This window comes from Camponotus vicinus, unplaced genomic scaffold (assembly GCF_025532165.1).
Source record: "Camponotus vicinus isolate PSW18456_S1 unplaced genomic scaffold, iyCamVici1.0 SCAF_2, whole genome shotgun sequence".
In the NCBI taxonomy this organism is placed as follows: Eukaryota; Metazoa; Arthropoda; class Insecta; order Hymenoptera; family Formicidae; genus Camponotus; species Camponotus vicinus.
Genome location: NW_028141956.1, coordinates 12,201,037 through 12,219,053, shown reverse-complemented (window position 1 = coordinate 12,219,053; position 18,017 = coordinate 12,201,037). Strand labels below are relative to the sequence as shown.

Here is an 18,017-nt window from a genome sequence, read left to right as displayed (position 1 = left end):
CACTGGGATGTTCAAAATTCGCGCTTGTATTTTCGACTTAACAAAGCGGCAGTACTAGAATTTTTTAATAAGGAGTCTTAGAAATAAATAACATCAGAATAGATGTAGGATAATTTTAGAAATTAATAAAAATTTTAGAAATTAATAGAAATTTTAATGACAAAATTTAAGAAGGTAGGAATATTAATTTTAAGTTGGCAACATGCACGCATGCGAAGACTTACAATTAGATAAAATTACAAATTTTATGCCAGCATTATTCTCGATTTTAAGTGTATATTTATTAGTCACATTAAACTTTATCAATTTTTTCACAATTATGAAATTATACTTATGCAAAATAAATATTAAAATCTTGAAATATTAATCGATAGAAGATGTAAGAAATGAATAAAAAAAGTATTACAATTATTATGTGACTTACGAATGTATTATTTTCAAATATGAAGATGAAAAGTAATGATTTTACATTCAAATAGGGATGTGAAATTTTTTTTATCATTTATGTGAAATTATCATAAGCAGCAATCTTTTCGATTGCGTGTATTACTCGCAGTAATTAGAATGCAAAATCGATGCAGCTAAAATAATTTTAAAAATAATGCACGCATACCTGATTATTGTTGCTCCAATATCGTTGACACTTTGGCGAGAAGATAAATGACGTCAAATATGCGAAGAGGACTTCAATCACTGCCCGACGCACTTGCATAATCGAATTGTCAATGTCAAGATAGTCACACATCTGTCACTTTACGAGAGACACTCGCGATAATCCATCGGACGCGAAATTTACCTTTGAACAGTGAAAACTCGGGAAAAAATACGCAGTGTTTCGAACTGCGTCTCACGACACGTTCCTTTGCTTCGCGACACTACAATTCTCGAAGCTTGAAGTTGAAGCATGGAAACGGTGGAAGCAGCGCGAAGTTAGTCACAAAACACAAATTTTAATACAAATAAAATCTTTGAAATATATTTCAACAGACATTGGGACCGGTTGAAAGGAATGAATCAATTAATTGCGATTACGAATACATTGATATGCTTTCGAGGAAATTAAAAAAAATTGAGAATAATATTAAAAGAACCGATGAAAAAAGAAGAGAGTAAAAAAATATTCGAAAGAAAATTTCATCGTTCCCTAAGTTTCACGATCGGTCCGGTCCGTCGTTCCCTGATTCTCGCAGTGTCATCGATAAGCGAGCCGGCGGCGATGTATGTTGCACAGATTAGGTTAGGGTTAGGTTAGGTTAGATGACAACCAGCGCCTCTAGCGGCGGTGATTTAGCGGAGTTCGCGCGGATCTTCGCGTTGAGATCTGTTGAAGAAGGAAAGGGAGAAATTGTCAAAATTATACGCCGGCACTGCTTTTCTCGCCATGGAATTGATGCCGTTGACGAAATACCTGAACACGATCAACACCCCGCGAAGGGGCGACAGGATATACAAGGACGAGTGCGTTTACTCCTTCGACACGCCAGTAAGATATCCTTTTGTCTTTTTCTGTTTTCGATACCACCCGGAGCGACGAACATGAATTATCATTATCGAAAATTTTTTCATTCAGGATTCGCCTACTGGTCTGTACGTTAGCCTCACGTCCTTCCTTGGCTTGAGTCAGGACCATGTTATGTGGTACTACAATAAGACTTCGTATCCTGTGTATCTTCATATCAAACGTACAAGAAAAGAGGTGATTTTAATTTATTCAAGAAATTATATTGAAGATCTTATCTCTTTAAGTGGAACTTTGCTTTTTAAGTGCAATGTCATTTATATTCAAAGTGTCTGACGAGTGCTTTGCTAACACTAGATATACTTCTATTGTTGTTTGATGACTGTTACGATGTTGTTTGATATGTTTGTTTCTGTATCTGAATAATGCTAAATAATGTTTAAGTCCTTGGTGATTCAAATGTTGGAATTTTTTATCAATGTATAATTTTTACTCTTAACTAGTTAAAAATATTACAAAAAATTATATGTGAAGAATCTGTCAGATACATATATATCTTTTTTTGCAAGTCTTTCTATCTGACTTTAAAAACATATATAAAAATCTTGTAGATTCCATCTGAAGAACAAGGAGATGGGCCTGAAAAAAAGATCACGCGGTTGGCAATAGGAACAGCCGGTGGATTCATGCCCGATCAACAGAAATATACTTATGAAGAGGAATATAATATAATCATTCTACCTGATTTCTGGTCCATTCCTTATCCCTCGAGCAATTTACCTGAGAAGGTAAGATTTATTCATAGAATTATGTTAATTATTAATGCTTGAGGGACATGTACAAAATTGTAAACAGGTGGAGCTTGCTGTCAAAACTATAATACAAATGGAAGGTGCATGGGCGGTAGCGCAAGTAGAAGCTGTAGCTAATACATGGGATGGAGAGGTCAGATCAGAATCAAAGTGAGTTTATTGACAAAATTTGTTGGAGTTTACTAATTGAATGATTTTAATTAATTGTAAAAAAATGCTAAAAAAATTGTGTCCAAATATAAAGATAATGCTGTATTTCATCGTGTGTTTACAGAATATATAATTGTATTAGTATTAAATTTCAATTATAACTCGAAATTTATATATTAGACATGAAAATTTTATTTCTAATAGATAGATAAATAATTTTCCTCTTTCAATCTCTTTTAATCTCTGGAATAACATTTATCTTATGATAGATATCTCAAAAAAATTTCTATTAATTGAATAAGATTATAAAATGTATTGATTTTTTTTAGACACGCTGCGAATCTGAAACAGCTGGACAATGGCAAGAAGATTCCACCGAGCGGTTGGAAATGCGAGAAATGCGATCTTACGCAGAATCTTTGGTTGAATCTGACTGATGGTAGCATACTCTGTGGTCGCAAGTTCTACGATGGAAGTGGCGGCAATGGCCATGCGATCGAGCACTATCGTTCGACCGGTTATCCGCTGGCTGTGAAACTAGGCACGATTACGAAAGGGGGCAAGGCCGATGTGTTTTCATACGACGAGGACGATATGGTGGACGACCCGAATTTAACATTGCATCTGTCACATTGGGGTATCAATATCGCGCAGATGGAAAAGACGGACAAGTCGATGATTGAGCTAGAATTAGATCTCAATCAAAAGTTCGGCGAATGGGTGTCTCTCCAGGAAGCTGCCAGCAAGCTTACACCATTATACGGTTCTGGTTACACCGGACTTATAAATCTGGGGAATTCTTGTTATCTGAATAGTGTCATGCAAATGTTATTCATTATTCCTGATTTTATCAAAAGGTATGTATAATTTTTATGATTTTCTTCTTTTCATATGATTATTTTTATCATAGCCACTTTTGGATGAATAGTGGAGTTTCTTGTCGATAAAAGGAATATTAAGATTGGTTGTAAATTTCAGATATGAGAAGAAGGCGCTACAGATATTCCAGCAAAATTATCATGACCCAGCATCAGACGTTAATATTCAAATGTGAGTTATGGTAGTTGTGGATAAAAAAATTTGGCAATTGTCCAAGGTATAATTCGAGAAATTGCCATTTTTCTAGGGCGAAACTGGGTTTTGGCTTACTCTCTGGCAAATATTCAGAACCACCGAGTAAATCTGATGATGAATCGCAGCAAGGTATTCCCCCGCGTATGTTTAAGGTCCTGATCGGTCGAGGACATCCTGGCTTCTTCTCGAACCGGCAACAGGACGCTCAGGAATTCCTTCTTTACCTGATTAATCTACTCAATGTAATTATTAATATCGCTTTCGGATTTTAATCGAATGTTTCGTGTACTATCAGACTTAATTATTAAATATTTGTTATCGTCGATGCCATTTTAATCGCAAAATTAATCGAATAGCGAAACAGTCGGCATGAGGTGTGTCCCACGGAATGTTTTAAATTTAAAGTGGAGGAAAGATATCAGTGTAGCAAATCTAATAAAGTCAAATATACACATCGGCCGGAATATATCTTGCCGCTGCCGATACCATTGGAAGCTGCAGTGAATAAGGTACATATAATTTGATTGTGTTTTTAAAAAGTGATGTCTTTGTTACTAAAAGTAATTAACTAACAATATATCATATAAGGATGAAGTGACTGCCTACGAGACCCAGAAAAAGGAAGCTGAAGCAAAAGGGCAAAAGTTAGATTCCAATGCTCTCGTAAGACCTCGTATAAAATTGTCATCATGCCTCGAAAGTTTCAGTCGTTCAGAAATTGTGGAACAGTTTTACAGTTCGGCTTTGAATGAGAAAACGATAGCACACAAGTAAATATTATTGTACATTTGATTACTATCTGATTGTAAATATTTATGTTTTTCCATTCAATTTATAATCTTATATTTGAACATCTGGATTTCATTCAACTATCAACCATGCTTTATTATATTTCAACTATATTTTATTATATTATGTTTATATTTAAATATTTAATTTCTTTCGAATAATTTTGTTAAAAAGTGATTAATCTAATTTTTTACGATGAATCCTTTCATATAACATTCTCTTTTAGAACTACCAGACTAGCCAGTTTCCCGGATTATTTATTAATCCATCTAAAGAAATTTACTGTAAAGGAGGATTGGACGCCCATCAAGTTAGACATAGCGATAGAAATGCCGGATACGGTAGATTTGAGTTTTTTGCGCGGAAACGGCTTACAACCTGGTGAGGAATTGTTGCCAGACGGCGTGACTCCGCCTCCGCCTGTTTATAATACGGCTCTTCTTGATCAATTGACGGACATGGGTTTTCCACCGAATGCGTGCAAACGGGCCTTGTACTTTACCGAAAATCGCAGTCTCGAGGCCGCGACCAATTGGGTGATGGAGCACATCGCGGATTCCGATTTTGACGAACCGTTTGTGCCACCCGGAGTCGATTTCAAGCCAGGTAAGGTCATTTCAGACATCGAGTAGCTATAATTACTCGATTTTCTTTAATTGACTATTATTTGATTGATTGATTTCAGGCGAAGATACATTTGTGGCGGATCAAGCTGCTTTGGAGATGGTAACGGCTATGGGCTTTACACGGGAGCAAGCGACAAAAGCGCTCAAAGCAACCAATAATAACTTGGAGCGCGCAGCTGATTGGATTTTCAGTCATCAGGCCGAACTCGATGCCCAAGACACAGATAGTACTGCGACGCCAACGCAAGAAAACTTTAGAGACGGAAGCAGTCGTAAGTCACAAAATCATTTATTTCTCAAACTACTTGTCGCCTAATCTTAATCATTTAAAAGAAAATATATCTCTTAAAAAAACAATAAAAACATAATTAATGCCTAAATGATACAGATCGAAAAATAAACTGCAAATAAAGAGAATTATCAAGCAAATTTATAGTAAGATTTACAAAGTTAAATTTGTTTATTCATCATTGAGATCAAATGTATTTTCTCTGATTTTTTTGTTTTTTTTGTGCTTTAGGATACAAACTAGTGGGCTTTATATCACATATGGGCACATCAACGATGGTAGGCCATTACGTTTGTCATTTGTTGAAGGAAGATCGATGGGTGATATTTAACGATGAAAAAGTATGACATTATTTCTAGATAATCTTTTTTTATATATTTTATGCTTTTATCTTTTAAAACCTTCGTTTTTTTTTACATAAATTTATTCTTGCAGGTTGCTTTATCCGAAAACCCGCCGAAAGAATTAGGATACATATACATGTATCAACGGATCGACTAAAGTGTAGTCGATTCTTTTGTATAAAGATATTGTTTTTTTCAACAATAAAAAAATGATACAAATGCTCTTTGTGACATGTATATATTAAATATAATGAAAATGCGGGTAACACTCAGTTTTGTTTTCGTTATATGATAGGAGTATAAGAAATGATAAGATATAAATTGAAAATTTTATTTTATTTTCTAACAATGGCACGACATTTTCAACATGCTCTAGAGCGCTTTGTGATCACAATTATACCAATTAAAATAACATAATTGTTTTTTTATAAATATAGAAATATAAACTAAAAAAAGAGTGGACTATCTTGTTTCTAACAAATGCTTCATAAATGTATTTAAAAATACCAAAATGACATTTATGACAATATACAATAATCTTTTTTCACGTGTTAAATCGAAAATTAACATCGAACTAATCAAAATAATACATACATTTTGATTAATCATACACGTATTTATATATATATATATATATATATATATATATTCCTACATCTTTTAAGTCTCTTCTAAATCTAAGTACATGGAAGGATGCAAAATTTCTCTTAGAAAAGAATACTTTTAATTCTTGTTACTTTTTGTATTGAATTGGCAGGCACTATGGTGTAAAGTTATATATCTTGCTCTTGCTATTCCTCTACTTTTGATATAATTTGTATATTTATATAAAAAAGCTTTAAAAAATATTTTGATCTATCTGATTCTAAGTAGAAGGCTTACAATACGTTAGAGTTAATAAAAAATTCTATATAATCGTTGTAACATTGATAGAATTTTCTTTTGTGGAAAATAAAACTCCACAAAATAGATAGTTTATAAATTATCTTCTATAAATTATGCATTTACTATACTCTGGTGAAACTTAGTTTCGTAAATTCACATTTCGTGTTTACACTATTGTAACAAGCTAACAATATTTATAATACTATATAATTATTTACAGAAAAAAATGCGCCATATGTGCACAACATTTAACGAAATATATCGGCATTTATAAAATTTATGGTATGCTCAAAGTGACTTTTACATAAATCACATAACTTGTACTGCAATATAAATATCTTTGAATTCTGCATGTTTATTATGCAAGCATAGTGGTGATAAAGTTTCAAATTTTTTAGCATTTAATTGAAAAGAAAATGTTAATATTTTAAAAATTTTTCATTAACACTAAACTTGTTGAGAGAAACAGATAGAGTGAATAATATTGATAGATATTAAAGAAAAATTCATGTTTTTTGACAAAACATGATTATATCAAGTATTACCTGCTGTAATTATAATTCCTGCCAAAACTTTTTCTAGAAAAAAAAATTGAATTTCCGATCAATATATGTGCCGATCAAATAAGATGCAGTAGGAATTTCTCTATATATCATTTAATTGAATTAATTATGTAATAAATGCAAACATTGATCGGACTTTCAATTGAATCTTACTAACAAAATTGCATTGCATCTTCATACGTCATAACGTTCACACGTCATTAATATTAATATTGCATAAAAAATTATGCATTGTAGAACAATTAATTCATTTTAACTGGGAAAACTTTCAAACGCGAAATCTGATTGTCTCGCGAAATTGTTGGATTTTCTGAACAATAGTATCATGATGCTCGACATATTTTAATCTATATATATTATTATAAAATATATTCGATACAGCCTCGAATTTGTCAGATTTTAACTGGCCGTGCGAATTTGTTGTCTAGTATTAGTGCCACCATCAATGATACTTACTGATGGTGGAATGGCATAAATAATTTGATTACCGTCTTTCCTGAATGTAGGCTCGTTCACGTCAGGCATCACTTCGATACGTAACAATTTGCTTTTATTGCCTAGCATGCATTTAAACTTGATGTCCACTGTTACGTGCAGATCGGCGCCGCGCAATCTTTTAAAAAAATAAGACTTATTATTCATTATTTTCCAAAGATTGCAATTAAAAAATATAATTTTCACTTAAATTACATTAAATTCTCTGAAATTTACAATCTTTAAATACTTTCTTTATATATTTATACATAATTATTAAAAACAATGCATGCAGATATATTTAAATATAACTAAGGAATATTTTCTTTAAAATATCTTTAAAACGTCTTACTGATAGTATCGGTTGCTAAGTATGCCAACTAGCTCTCCGATCCTGTCATCTTTGGCAGTGATGGACAGAATAAAATCATTTCCGCGATTCGAATGTATCGCGATAAATTGATCCTTTCCCGGTGAAACGCTAAGACCGGTGATTTCCGCGATTGGCATGCCTTTCCTCATGTTTTTAAATTTCACATCGTCCAATTTATACACGGCATGTTCTGTTACTACCAAAACACGATCCGCTTGCTTGTTAAACCTACATAATTTGTCAGATTATTACATTGTATATTAAAAAATTGACAAGATTGACAAAATGAAAAAACCTGTTGGTTTTCCTGATAAATGCGCTAAACAGGACAGTCTTGAAATGATCAGTGTTTCGAAGATTGTTTATCGAGGAATTGAAGCCGTCGCTCTGAGGATTCTCGTCCTGCTTGGATAAGTAATTTCCTTCCCAGCGACGATCCTGGCCCCAGTAAGATCTTTTTGAACGTAACACGGCACCCGCTGCCATCTGATAACGATATTATAAAATTAATTATATTAATTATGCTTGATTAAAAAAAATTAAATTTATAATTTCTATTTTCTTTAAAATTGACAAATGGTAATTTTTATTAGCTCGTATAATAACAATAGAAAAGAAATAGCGGAAAAAACGTGCCTTCAATCGTAATTGCGGCCAATCTTCCCGAGGAATCACTCTGAGCACCATCCACGCCCACCATCTCGCATACATATTCTTCAAGGCGGGCACCACGTATCTTATAGCGAAATTTTCGCGCGGCCACGGTAAATGCTTGCCGTAATTTTGCATACTCTTGGCATTTCTGAATGTTCGCTCGAGCTCGTTGATATAAATACGTCGTTTGTATCTTTTATAATGGTCCATTAGAACTAACGCGGCCTTCATCTTCTTGTACTTTTGACGACAGAGATATCCTCGCCATTGTTTCTGCAGGAGGATCACGATACCCGGTATTAAATCGCTGCGAGCCTGTGAATGAAATAATATCAATCTGTAAGTGATATCAATATCTAATATGAGGACAGATTGTCACATGTAATGTGTCTAAAATTAGATTAGATCATTTATATATGTTGTGACTAACCTTCTCTAACGCAAATAGGGTTTGTGGCGAGCGAATAAATATCTTCGTGTGACCATATTTAACATCATTTGAGAAATTTTTCTCTTCCATCAATGTGCGTACACCGTCCTTGTCGTTACCACCTCGGAAGTTTGGCCACGTATATTGTGATATCATTTTATATCTAGCAATGGAAAATAAATTTAACTTTTACGACAATTATAACTTTGGACTAGTTTTAAGATTTTTTAAGGAATAAATTCATAAATCTTTTGTCTTAATTTCTCAATCTTCGCGCAATTCTTATTATACATATCTTATTATATCTTTTTTTGGCATTTTTATTGTTATCTTATATATTGATTGACAATTTATATAAACAATCTTTAATTTTATTGTCTAATACCTTTTTAGGAATCTGTCATATCGTTGCCTGTAAACAAAACCAGCTCTTCTCACCAATATATTCTCCAAGAGTCCCAAATATCTCACTTGATGATTCACTCTCTCGTCGTCGAACACGACGGGAGATTTTACTTCGTTAGGTTTTATACACCTAACGTAGAACGGTTCCTTACTCGCCAAGTTTTTCACCAGTGCAATCATAGAATTGCGGAACAATGTGCCAGCAGTTAAAGGCCTTTTCGTTGTCTAAAATAATTCGGTAATGAACTAATTTAATTAAATATTACCTCTTCGAAATCTAATAATGAATAAAATAAATACATTTAGCTACATTTAGTGTTAAATGCGTGATCATCATCGTACCTTCAAAATATTTTGGGCACCTTCAGGCCACATTTTACTAATTATGGAATTATTACTTTTATAAAGTAAACGTTTGAAGTCTTGGAAAAGCGTATCTTTATTTTTGTCGAGGAAGCCGCTGATATTGTAAATCACATCACCGGCATAGTGTTTGACCTTGAACTGTGTTCTGTGTTCCAACTCTTTATCCATTGGCTTTAATTGTCGAGAACTATAGTGTTTATGATCTGCTAGTTTTTTATCCATTGCATTGAGAAGTATCTAGAGAATAAAGTATTTTTTGTTTTAATCCTCAGAAGAATTTCTTAATTTCTTAATTAATTTAAAAATATAAATCTTGCAATTACTTCGTCAGTGACTTTTCCGACATTGAGACAAGCTTCATCCATGATCGCTATAATTCCCTTATGAGATTGTTCAACTAAATCGCAAATAATCTGATTGTTGAAGTATTCAATGTTTTGCCAAGCAATTCCTTCCTTCTGATATTCCTCTTGTTCTTGTTTCAGCACCAACTCTATAATAAAAATGTTTCTAATTACGATTATAATAATCTTACAATTCTCACAGTTCAAAATATTTTCACGAATAGCGTTATGTTTACCGATGAAGAGCTGTTGCAGTTTCTCGTTGCAATAATTGATGCAAAATTGTTCAAAACTATTCATGTCGAAGATTTCGAAACCATAGATGTCAAGTACACCGATCAGCGTTCCGTATCTCTTTATCTTGTTGTTGTCATTTACGTTGATTGAATCATTGACCCGCGACACTATCCACGTGAACAATCGTTCGTATATAGCCTAAAAAATTTATAAATTTATCTCAATATATAATGAATTTTATAAAGGAGAAAATGAACTCGCATGCGCGAGATGAATTATACCTTTGCCAGAGCATCTCGGCCATACTCGGCCTCTATTAAAGTGTGAGTCTTCTGCATGACTTCTCCACCCGCCGCTATGACTCTTTGTGAAAGAGCAGTGCTCAGATCTTTCGAACTTATGGAGAACAATTTAGCGGTGTCATTTAAAGCACTGTTATTTTCAATTATGAGCTTATCGTCGTCCAATCTGAAGGTGACGTTACCCTGAAAAATAATAAGAAAGTAATGTTGAATGAAACTAGCATAAGAGACTCCGAAACAAAAATATAAGAGATTGGAGAAAAGTAATTTTATAGCGATTATGTCAACTATACCTACCAAATGCAAGATACCAGCAATGATATTCCACACGGTCTGCGTCTCATTCGGGGAGAATCCGAGGGTGGTCATGGCAGTGCAAACGGTTTTATAGTCGCCTCTGTCGGAGATGGACGTTTTATTATTGCTTCCGTTACCGACAAAGTAGTAGGCGGCCGGATCGCGGACCAAACGTAGCTTGTTTAATTCGGCCTCGCTGCAGCCATTTAATAACTGAAAAAATCAAATGTGTTACTCTTTAACCCTGGCAATATGTATTTTCCATGATAAATCTATAGTCTTTAGTTTCTATAAAGATTAGAGAAGACCCTGCAACGATACCTGATAAAAGCAATGAAAGTTGCGTTCTCCCCTTTGTTGATACACCACCCGTGATTTCTCGAGGAGATAATTGGTTACGTGACCGCCAACAGGGTCTCCTTTGAAATCAAAATTGATATCCATATACTTTCCGAACCGTGACGAGTTATCGTTCCTGTTTGTCTTGGCATTGCCGAAAGCTTCCAATATCGAGTTCGATTGAATGAGAATATTCTTTACCCTGCGGATGAATGCACAATCACGTTTTGACACGCTTAATACTGTTGTCACAAAATGAAAATATTTTTGATGGGATCTTATATCAAGCAATCTAACAATCTACAATCGTTTGTAAAAATGCACTTGTAAGATATTAAACTTTATCGCTTATCGAGTATCGCAAGATAGATTAGATAATGAAAGTTGATAATTGCCGATTCGTTTTACTGATAATTTATACCTCTCGATTTCTTGCTGTCCGCTTAGATTCGTTACTGCAGCGATATATTTCATAATGATTTTACTAGCTTCCGTTTTACCGGAGCCCGATTCGCCGCTTATCACTATACAAGTGTCTCTGCCCTGTTGCTTCATCTCTTTATGCACCGCATCCGCGACCGCGAAGATGTGCGGCGGATTTTCAAACAATTCTCTACCTGAAAGCAATTTTAAAAATAGAAAAAATTTAAAAGAAATATACAGAATACAATATACAGAATATGCGTCATTTTTAAACTAATTATATAATCTTGATGTAAGTATACGATCTTGATATAATCTAAATATTCTCCTTTTTTAAAATATTAATATTAATATTTTTAGTATTCTCTCTCTTTCTTTCTCTTCCTTCCGTATAATTTTATTTGCGTGTACCTTTGTACTTATTAATATAGTCTGCATCGTAGATGTTAGTGTTTCTATAAGGATTCACACTAACGCATACTTCGCCGATGTACGTATAAATCTTCCCTCCATTAAATCTGCAACAGAATATCAATAGAATATCAATAGAGAACATGCAGAGAGAAGGTTTAACTAAATAAAATAGAGATATATTGTGAATAAATTTATCTGATTGAAATCAAATCTTTTTTGATAATGATAATTATTTTTACAATATTGAAATAACGCGAATATTCTTATTTTGCGTACACAAGATTCGAGGAAACGTCTTATTCAAATTAGGAATTGTTTAGATTCTTCAAGTTTTACGTTTTACAAAAATTATAAATTGATATTTTCATTCGCGCTAACGAGAGATAAGAATTATCGCTCGTACAGGATCGACTTTGAGATTACCGAAGCATAATGAGTCACTTTTCTTTCTTTACTTGGATGACAATGTTGCGTACTCACTAGTGCAAATAATTGCACTTCTAACTCGTGGTAAAGTTTTTAAATCAATTATATATTTATATATTATATAATTATATGCATATATATATTATATAATTTATATATTATATAATTATATGCATATATATATATATATATATATATATATATATTATATAATTATATATTTTCGATATATGCAAGAATATTTTTCGTTTAAAAAGTCTAATTCGTCTTAAAAAGATTTAAGACCTTTTAAAAAGATTTAAGACCTTTAACAAGCTAAAAAAGCTAGATAATCCAATATTTAATTGGCGAAAAAGTGTCATTTTATAATTTTAATTAGTATGTACCATTAATTATAATCTCGAAAAATTCTGGTTTAACGATTCTATTCTTTAAGATAAATAAAACGATAAAAATAATTATATTCTCTAATCATTAAAAAAATTAAATTTGCGATATATTTTTCCTATTTTATTTTTATTTTATTTTATTTTTTACCAGTATGTGTGGTAATTGCTACTTCGTAATTAATTATCAACCGCTTACGTCCAAATGTCGCGAAATTACGCGAACACAATCCGGTATGCAACGATTCGAGTATGATGACTCATCGCCAACACGAACCCCGATAAGGATTACGCGAGCCGCATATACATATATATGTATATATTCATCGCGCGTATCCTAGGATACGTCTTTGAACGTTCACCATTCTCTATTTACCGCTAAACGCACTCGCTCGTCTCTCGTTTCATGTTGCCGTCAGAGACGATATTAAAATGCGAGTCGTTGGCCGAAATAATGTAACACAATTGGCGAAAATAAAAACTCAAACTTATATTTAATCTGTCACGAGAAACATTTGTAATTGACTTATATATACACTTAGAAAAAAGTTAACTTGACCAAACCGTTCAACTAAATTATCATTTTTAATTGAAATATTGAAATATTTAAATTAAATAGATGTCAGATGTTAGATTTAATATGTATTATTTAATTTAAATAATTAAATATTTCAATTAAAAAAATAATAATTTAATTGAATGGTTTAGTCAAGTTAACAACTTTTTTCCTCAGTGTACATATTATGTGAGATTGTACTTGTATAAAATATATGTATATTATTATACTATACTATATATGTATATTATATAATATCAATTATTTTTTTATGATAATCGTTTTCAATTAAGACATTTTTCGTGAAATTATTATACTGCGAAAATAATTGCATTTTATGTATTATCTTACTTGTTTTGTTAGATTTCTTGTTAAGGTCGCATTTCGCTGCCGGATATCTTTAACGCTAAATAGAGCCAAGATCTTTATCTCTTAAGTGCATTTTTCCGATATGGTTTTTTGACCTTTTCCGTGAAAGTTGTAGAGGGAACAGTATTAGTAGTTTCGTTGAAGCATAGAAAAAAATTCTAGGCAAACCCGTTTGAAATCTAGTTCGGAAGTGATTTGATAATACGTATTTGAATCGTTCGAAACGTGATTATGGAGAGAGAGATATAAATTATATAATAGATATAATAGCACACAAAATGCGGAATTGATGCGGAAAATATTTCATCAGGAAATATTTTCTAGTCAAATTATGACATTGCGATAAATTAATTCAAATAATTCACTTAAATTGTAATATAATCTAAAAATTCGTATTTTATTTTCTAGATTCGTTCTTTATATTTATATATGCTTAAACTAATATTTATATACTTAAATATTTCTCGAATTTAAATCTTTAGTTTACCTCTTAAAAAATTAAGTATTGTACATTATAAATATTATACAACTATTCTTTTAAATAGCTGATTAAGAAATTTTTAATCTCTCTACATCTATCTAATCGGATTTATTTATCCTAAGCAATTTGTTCCTAAATCAATTAGATATTTCTGTCCAATTGATTGCTCTCTTTGTTGATGCTCTCAATTTGATTTAATCTAACGATCTATTCGCGATTTTCCATTATGCATTTGGTGTAACTTCAGTGTACGATGAATCAGAGCGCGTCATTCATCTTCACTCATAAATATACATATATAGCTTCCAAGAAATGCGTCATGCGCTTGCATCGTTAGACCTCGACCACTATAATCGATTCAAATGTCAATCAATAAGTATTATATTTTATATTATATAAAAATATTTTATAAAATATTTAATAAAATATAAAAAAATATAATTTTTTCAAAACATTATCAAATTAGTCTAAATGATGATAAGAAATCATAATTTTTTTTCTTTTTATGGACAAGAAATTACGGAGAATTCTGCAGAGTCATGAAAATTGACAATATATTAAAAAATATATATTTATAGGTATTTATTTATATATTTCTTGAACATTTAAGAAATATAATATTCGCAAAAGGAAATAAAAAATTTCTTATAAATCACGAAATTACACATATTGATGAGACAAAGTGTGTCTCGTACAATGCGGAGTAATGTCCCTATTTTATCTTCAATTATGTTATTAGATCGTGTCTCCGGTCTCCACGCATACGACTTTACGGCGGACGCACGCAAGCACGCGTTGCGTGTGAATACGCTCTTTTGTACGCATAATAAAACTATACGCCCGCGTAACCGTGCAACAGGTATCGTCGCTTCCGTCAGTTGCTCGCGGTGCGATATTCAATTCCACGCTTCCACAATATAGGCATAATCGGGTATAGTCAGGTATAGTTGGAATAGTACAGTGAGTCAGGTGAGTCAGAATAATTTCCCTGACGTGCTTTTTTTGTGCGACAGCGAGCTACAATTTTCTAATTTATATACGTCGCTTATAACGCGTCAGTTACATATCTTCGAAAAAAACGAATCGATTAATGTGATTACGATGTAAAGAAAGGATTTATGCGAAGGGTCACGATCGTCCAAAATTGAAAATTAAATAAATTAATGCCTAGAAAGATTATTAATATTAATTTTTAATAAATATGCAATTAAAAAGAGGTTCATAAGATATTAATCAAATATATAAAAGATATTAATTAAATATATAAACAAATTTTTATATATTTAATTGATTTATATAACAAATAATAATTATTTTTTCACGCTTTAACATCGCTTGGTTCTTAGTCTTTTGTAATTTATTTGATTAATTTTTAATATTATTTTTAATATTAAAATAATTTAATATTGAACATCTCTATAATTGAGCCCTGTCAATTTTTCATTAATTTAAATTAAACGAAAAATATTTATTCACGAGAGAGAGATTAGTTTGACTATTTGCGGTACATTTGGCTCGACTTGGATCAACACACGATCTCGGTTAATTAGGTTAATTCTGCACCAACGTGCTGCTAAAAATAGCAATTTTTTATTCTAAATTGCAGTTCGTTTTTTATTCTAAATTATGTCTGCGAAAGACGAAGAATTAACTGTTTAACTATAATTAACGCCAGTTAGCGTCGATGCAATCGCTCCGCAATTGCTATCATTTAAGACTGCAACCATGCTCTATTGCAGCCTGGTATTCTATTTCTAAATTACAACCCACCTGCAATATACATGGAAAGCACATAATATAGAGTTAACCATAATTAGCGTCAACTCACTCTACGAAAATGACAGAAACTATAATCATTAAAGTTATCAACTGTATGAAAATAAGGGCATGAAAACTGAGGGCTAGAAAAAAAGAAATAACTTTATGTTATGTAAAAATAATAAAACCATCCTTATTGTTCGATATTTTTAACGAGTATCAGCGTGCAAAATATATATGTTCTGATCTCTCTTAATTCCTGCATCTTCTGTAGTTGCTGGAGATGTTTGTCTGTAATTCTTGCTTTTTATGATATGAACACACTGTGGTTCTCCTGTTCCAGTGCGTCGTTTGGCTTGCGTTGAAGATTCGTGGAATTCATTTGGAATGCTTTGACATGTGTATGACCTCGCCAAGTTTCACTGATTCTTATCTCAGGATTTTTACTACTGATTGTGAGATGCTTAAGAGTATACGTGACTTTTACGCATTTTATAAAATGGTCTTTTATTCTACGAAAAAAAGTCGATTGTTAAAAAAGCATCGAAATGTATATGTCGTCACTTACATGTAAAATATTTTTATATAATATAATATAATTTTATTTTATAATTTTATTATATAATATAATTTTTTTTATTAATTTAATTTGTAATATAAATTTATCTTTTATGTCACAATTGTTATTCTTTGATTATTAATCTAAACTTGTATGGATATCATTAGATGAAAATAAGTTATGTTCGATTTCTATTTATTTTTTTAACTAGAATAATTTTATTTAGAGAGATCCAAACTCTAATAAAGATACTAAAGTAAGAATTGACGTAAAATTTAAAATAACAAAAAAATAGAGATATGGGATTAGCTCGTGTAAAGTTTGTTATAGCGCAGTTGGAAGTTTCGCATATTTTTTTGTCGCATTTTTAACTATAATAAAAAAAAATACCTCACGATCCTCGCACAAAGAAAGACTATCGTTAACCACAATTAATTGACCAAGGCTAAACAACCGGTGGAAATAACCTTCACATTTTTGCCTTCAGTGGGTCAAGTTCAACATACATTACGAATAGCTTTTAACATTTTACAGCAAAGATAAGAAAAATAAAAAAGAAAATAAGGAAAACGGAAATAATGCGTATATTATTTCATAATTTGCATTCTTTTATCTCTCTATGTGAAGTCACTGCGGATATGTTTCATATCATCCACACGTCTCTTCCGTTTCTCTGTCGTCAACATTAGATAAAATTACCTGTCGTGTAATTAATCTTTAAATAATCCTAACGCCATTTTTTCTTGAAAATCGACGAAAAATCGGTCAGCCAACGTACTTGATTATTATTTAAACAGTCTTTTTAAAGGTGAAACCCATCACCAACACCTGCTGACACGCAGGCCACACCCTCTCGCGGACGCCGCGACGAACCGAACAGGGTACGAGGCCCGCCGTCGCCGACGGCGAAGGGAACGCGTGGTGCGTGCGCGCGCGCGCGCGCGCACGACGCTCCCCTCAGCCGTTCATCTGTCATCGTGTCCGCGATCCTCGCCGGCGTCCTCGGCGACGCGCGTACCCACCTCGTCTTGAGATTCTCCACCACGCGATCGACCGTAATCTCGTCCAGCAGCACGAAATCGCCGATGCCGATGTCGTCCTGGCTCGCCATCTCGCTTTATCTCACACGCGCACACGAGACACTCGCGACAGTTTCACCGGTAACTCGACGCGACCAACCACCGCGCGCGACCGACCCGCGCGCACTGATGGTTGGCTCGCGTGGTGCTCGCCGCTCGGGCCCTTCATCGGCCAACTTCGCTATCTTGCGCGACGAATGCGGTCATCTTCAGACCTCCCGCTCCGTCCTTTCGATTGGTCGATGACGACGCGCCGTAGATCGTGCAACGCCGTATCAGTGGAATGCTCTACGGGTGATTTCTGTTCTCCAAGTTTATCTTTCTTGGGATTATCCTCTAAATCTGGCAGTATGA

At 33.0% G+C, this 18,017-nt stretch overlaps 2 protein-coding genes across 2 annotated transcripts; one reads left to right on the top strand and one right to left on the bottom strand.

Annotated features, from left to right (window-relative positions):
• The first annotated feature begins 1,201 nt into the window (after window positions 1–1,201).
• Window positions 1,202–5,767, top strand: Usp5 (ubiquitin specific protease 5). The gene is made up of 13 exons (XM_083092584.1): window positions 1,202–1,483; window positions 1,571–1,696; window positions 2,071–2,247; window positions 2,315–2,421; window positions 2,751–3,278; window positions 3,400–3,471; window positions 3,548–3,737; window positions 3,852–4,004; window positions 4,084–4,265; window positions 4,511–4,890; window positions 4,970–5,182; window positions 5,431–5,540; window positions 5,635–5,767. The coding sequence occupies exons 1-13, from the start codon at window positions 1,382–1,384 to the stop codon at window positions 5,698–5,700; spliced, it is 2,406 nt and encodes an 801-aa protein (XP_082948710.1). The 5' UTR covers window positions 1,202–1,381; the 3' UTR covers window positions 5,701–5,767.
• Window positions 5,768–5,860: 93 nt separating this feature from the next.
• Myo31df (Unconventional myosin ID) lies at window positions 5,861–17,824 on the bottom strand. Its single transcript, XM_083092581.1, has 15 exons — window positions 17,607–17,824; window positions 12,047–12,153; window positions 11,634–11,829; window positions 11,195–11,414; window positions 10,874–11,086; window positions 10,556–10,759; window positions 10,274–10,472; window positions 10,017–10,186; window positions 9,670–9,930; window positions 9,308–9,552; window positions 8,923–9,085; window positions 8,475–8,807; window positions 8,134–8,324; window positions 7,818–8,066; window positions 5,861–7,604 (listed from the first exon to the last, which is right to left on the bottom strand). The coding sequence occupies exons 1-15, from the start codon at window positions 17,693–17,695 to the stop codon at window positions 7,391–7,393; spliced, it is 3,054 nt and encodes a 1,017-aa protein (XP_082948707.1). The 5' UTR covers window positions 17,696–17,824; the 3' UTR covers window positions 5,861–7,390.
• Window positions 17,825–18,017: the final 193 nt, after the last annotated feature.

Excerpts from the sequence above, each read along its gene's own strand:
- Myo31df (XM_083092581.1), bottom strand. The coding sequence starts at position 17,695 with ATGGCGAGCCAGGACGACATCGGCATCGGCGATTTCGTGCTGCTGGAC. Across the intron at positions 11,087-11,194 it reads ACTTTCATTGCTTTTATCAG|TTATTAAATGGCTGCAGCGA; the intron begins GTATCGTTGCAG and ends TGATTTTTTCAG. Across the intron at positions 8,325-8,474 it reads GGCCGCAATTACGATTGAAG|ATGGCAGCGGGTGCCGTGTT; the intron begins GCACGTTTTTTC and ends TATCGTTATCAG.
- Usp5 (XM_083092584.1), top strand. The coding sequence starts at position 1,382 with ATGGAATTGATGCCGTTGACGAAATACCTGAACACGATCAACACCCCG. Across the intron at positions 4,891-4,969 it reads CGGAGTCGATTTCAAGCCAG|GCGAAGATACATTTGTGGCG; the intron begins GTAAGGTCATTT and ends GATTGATTTCAG. Across the intron at positions 5,541-5,634 it reads TGATATTTAACGATGAAAAA|GTTGCTTTATCCGAAAACCC; the intron begins GTATGACATTAT and ends TTATTCTTGCAG.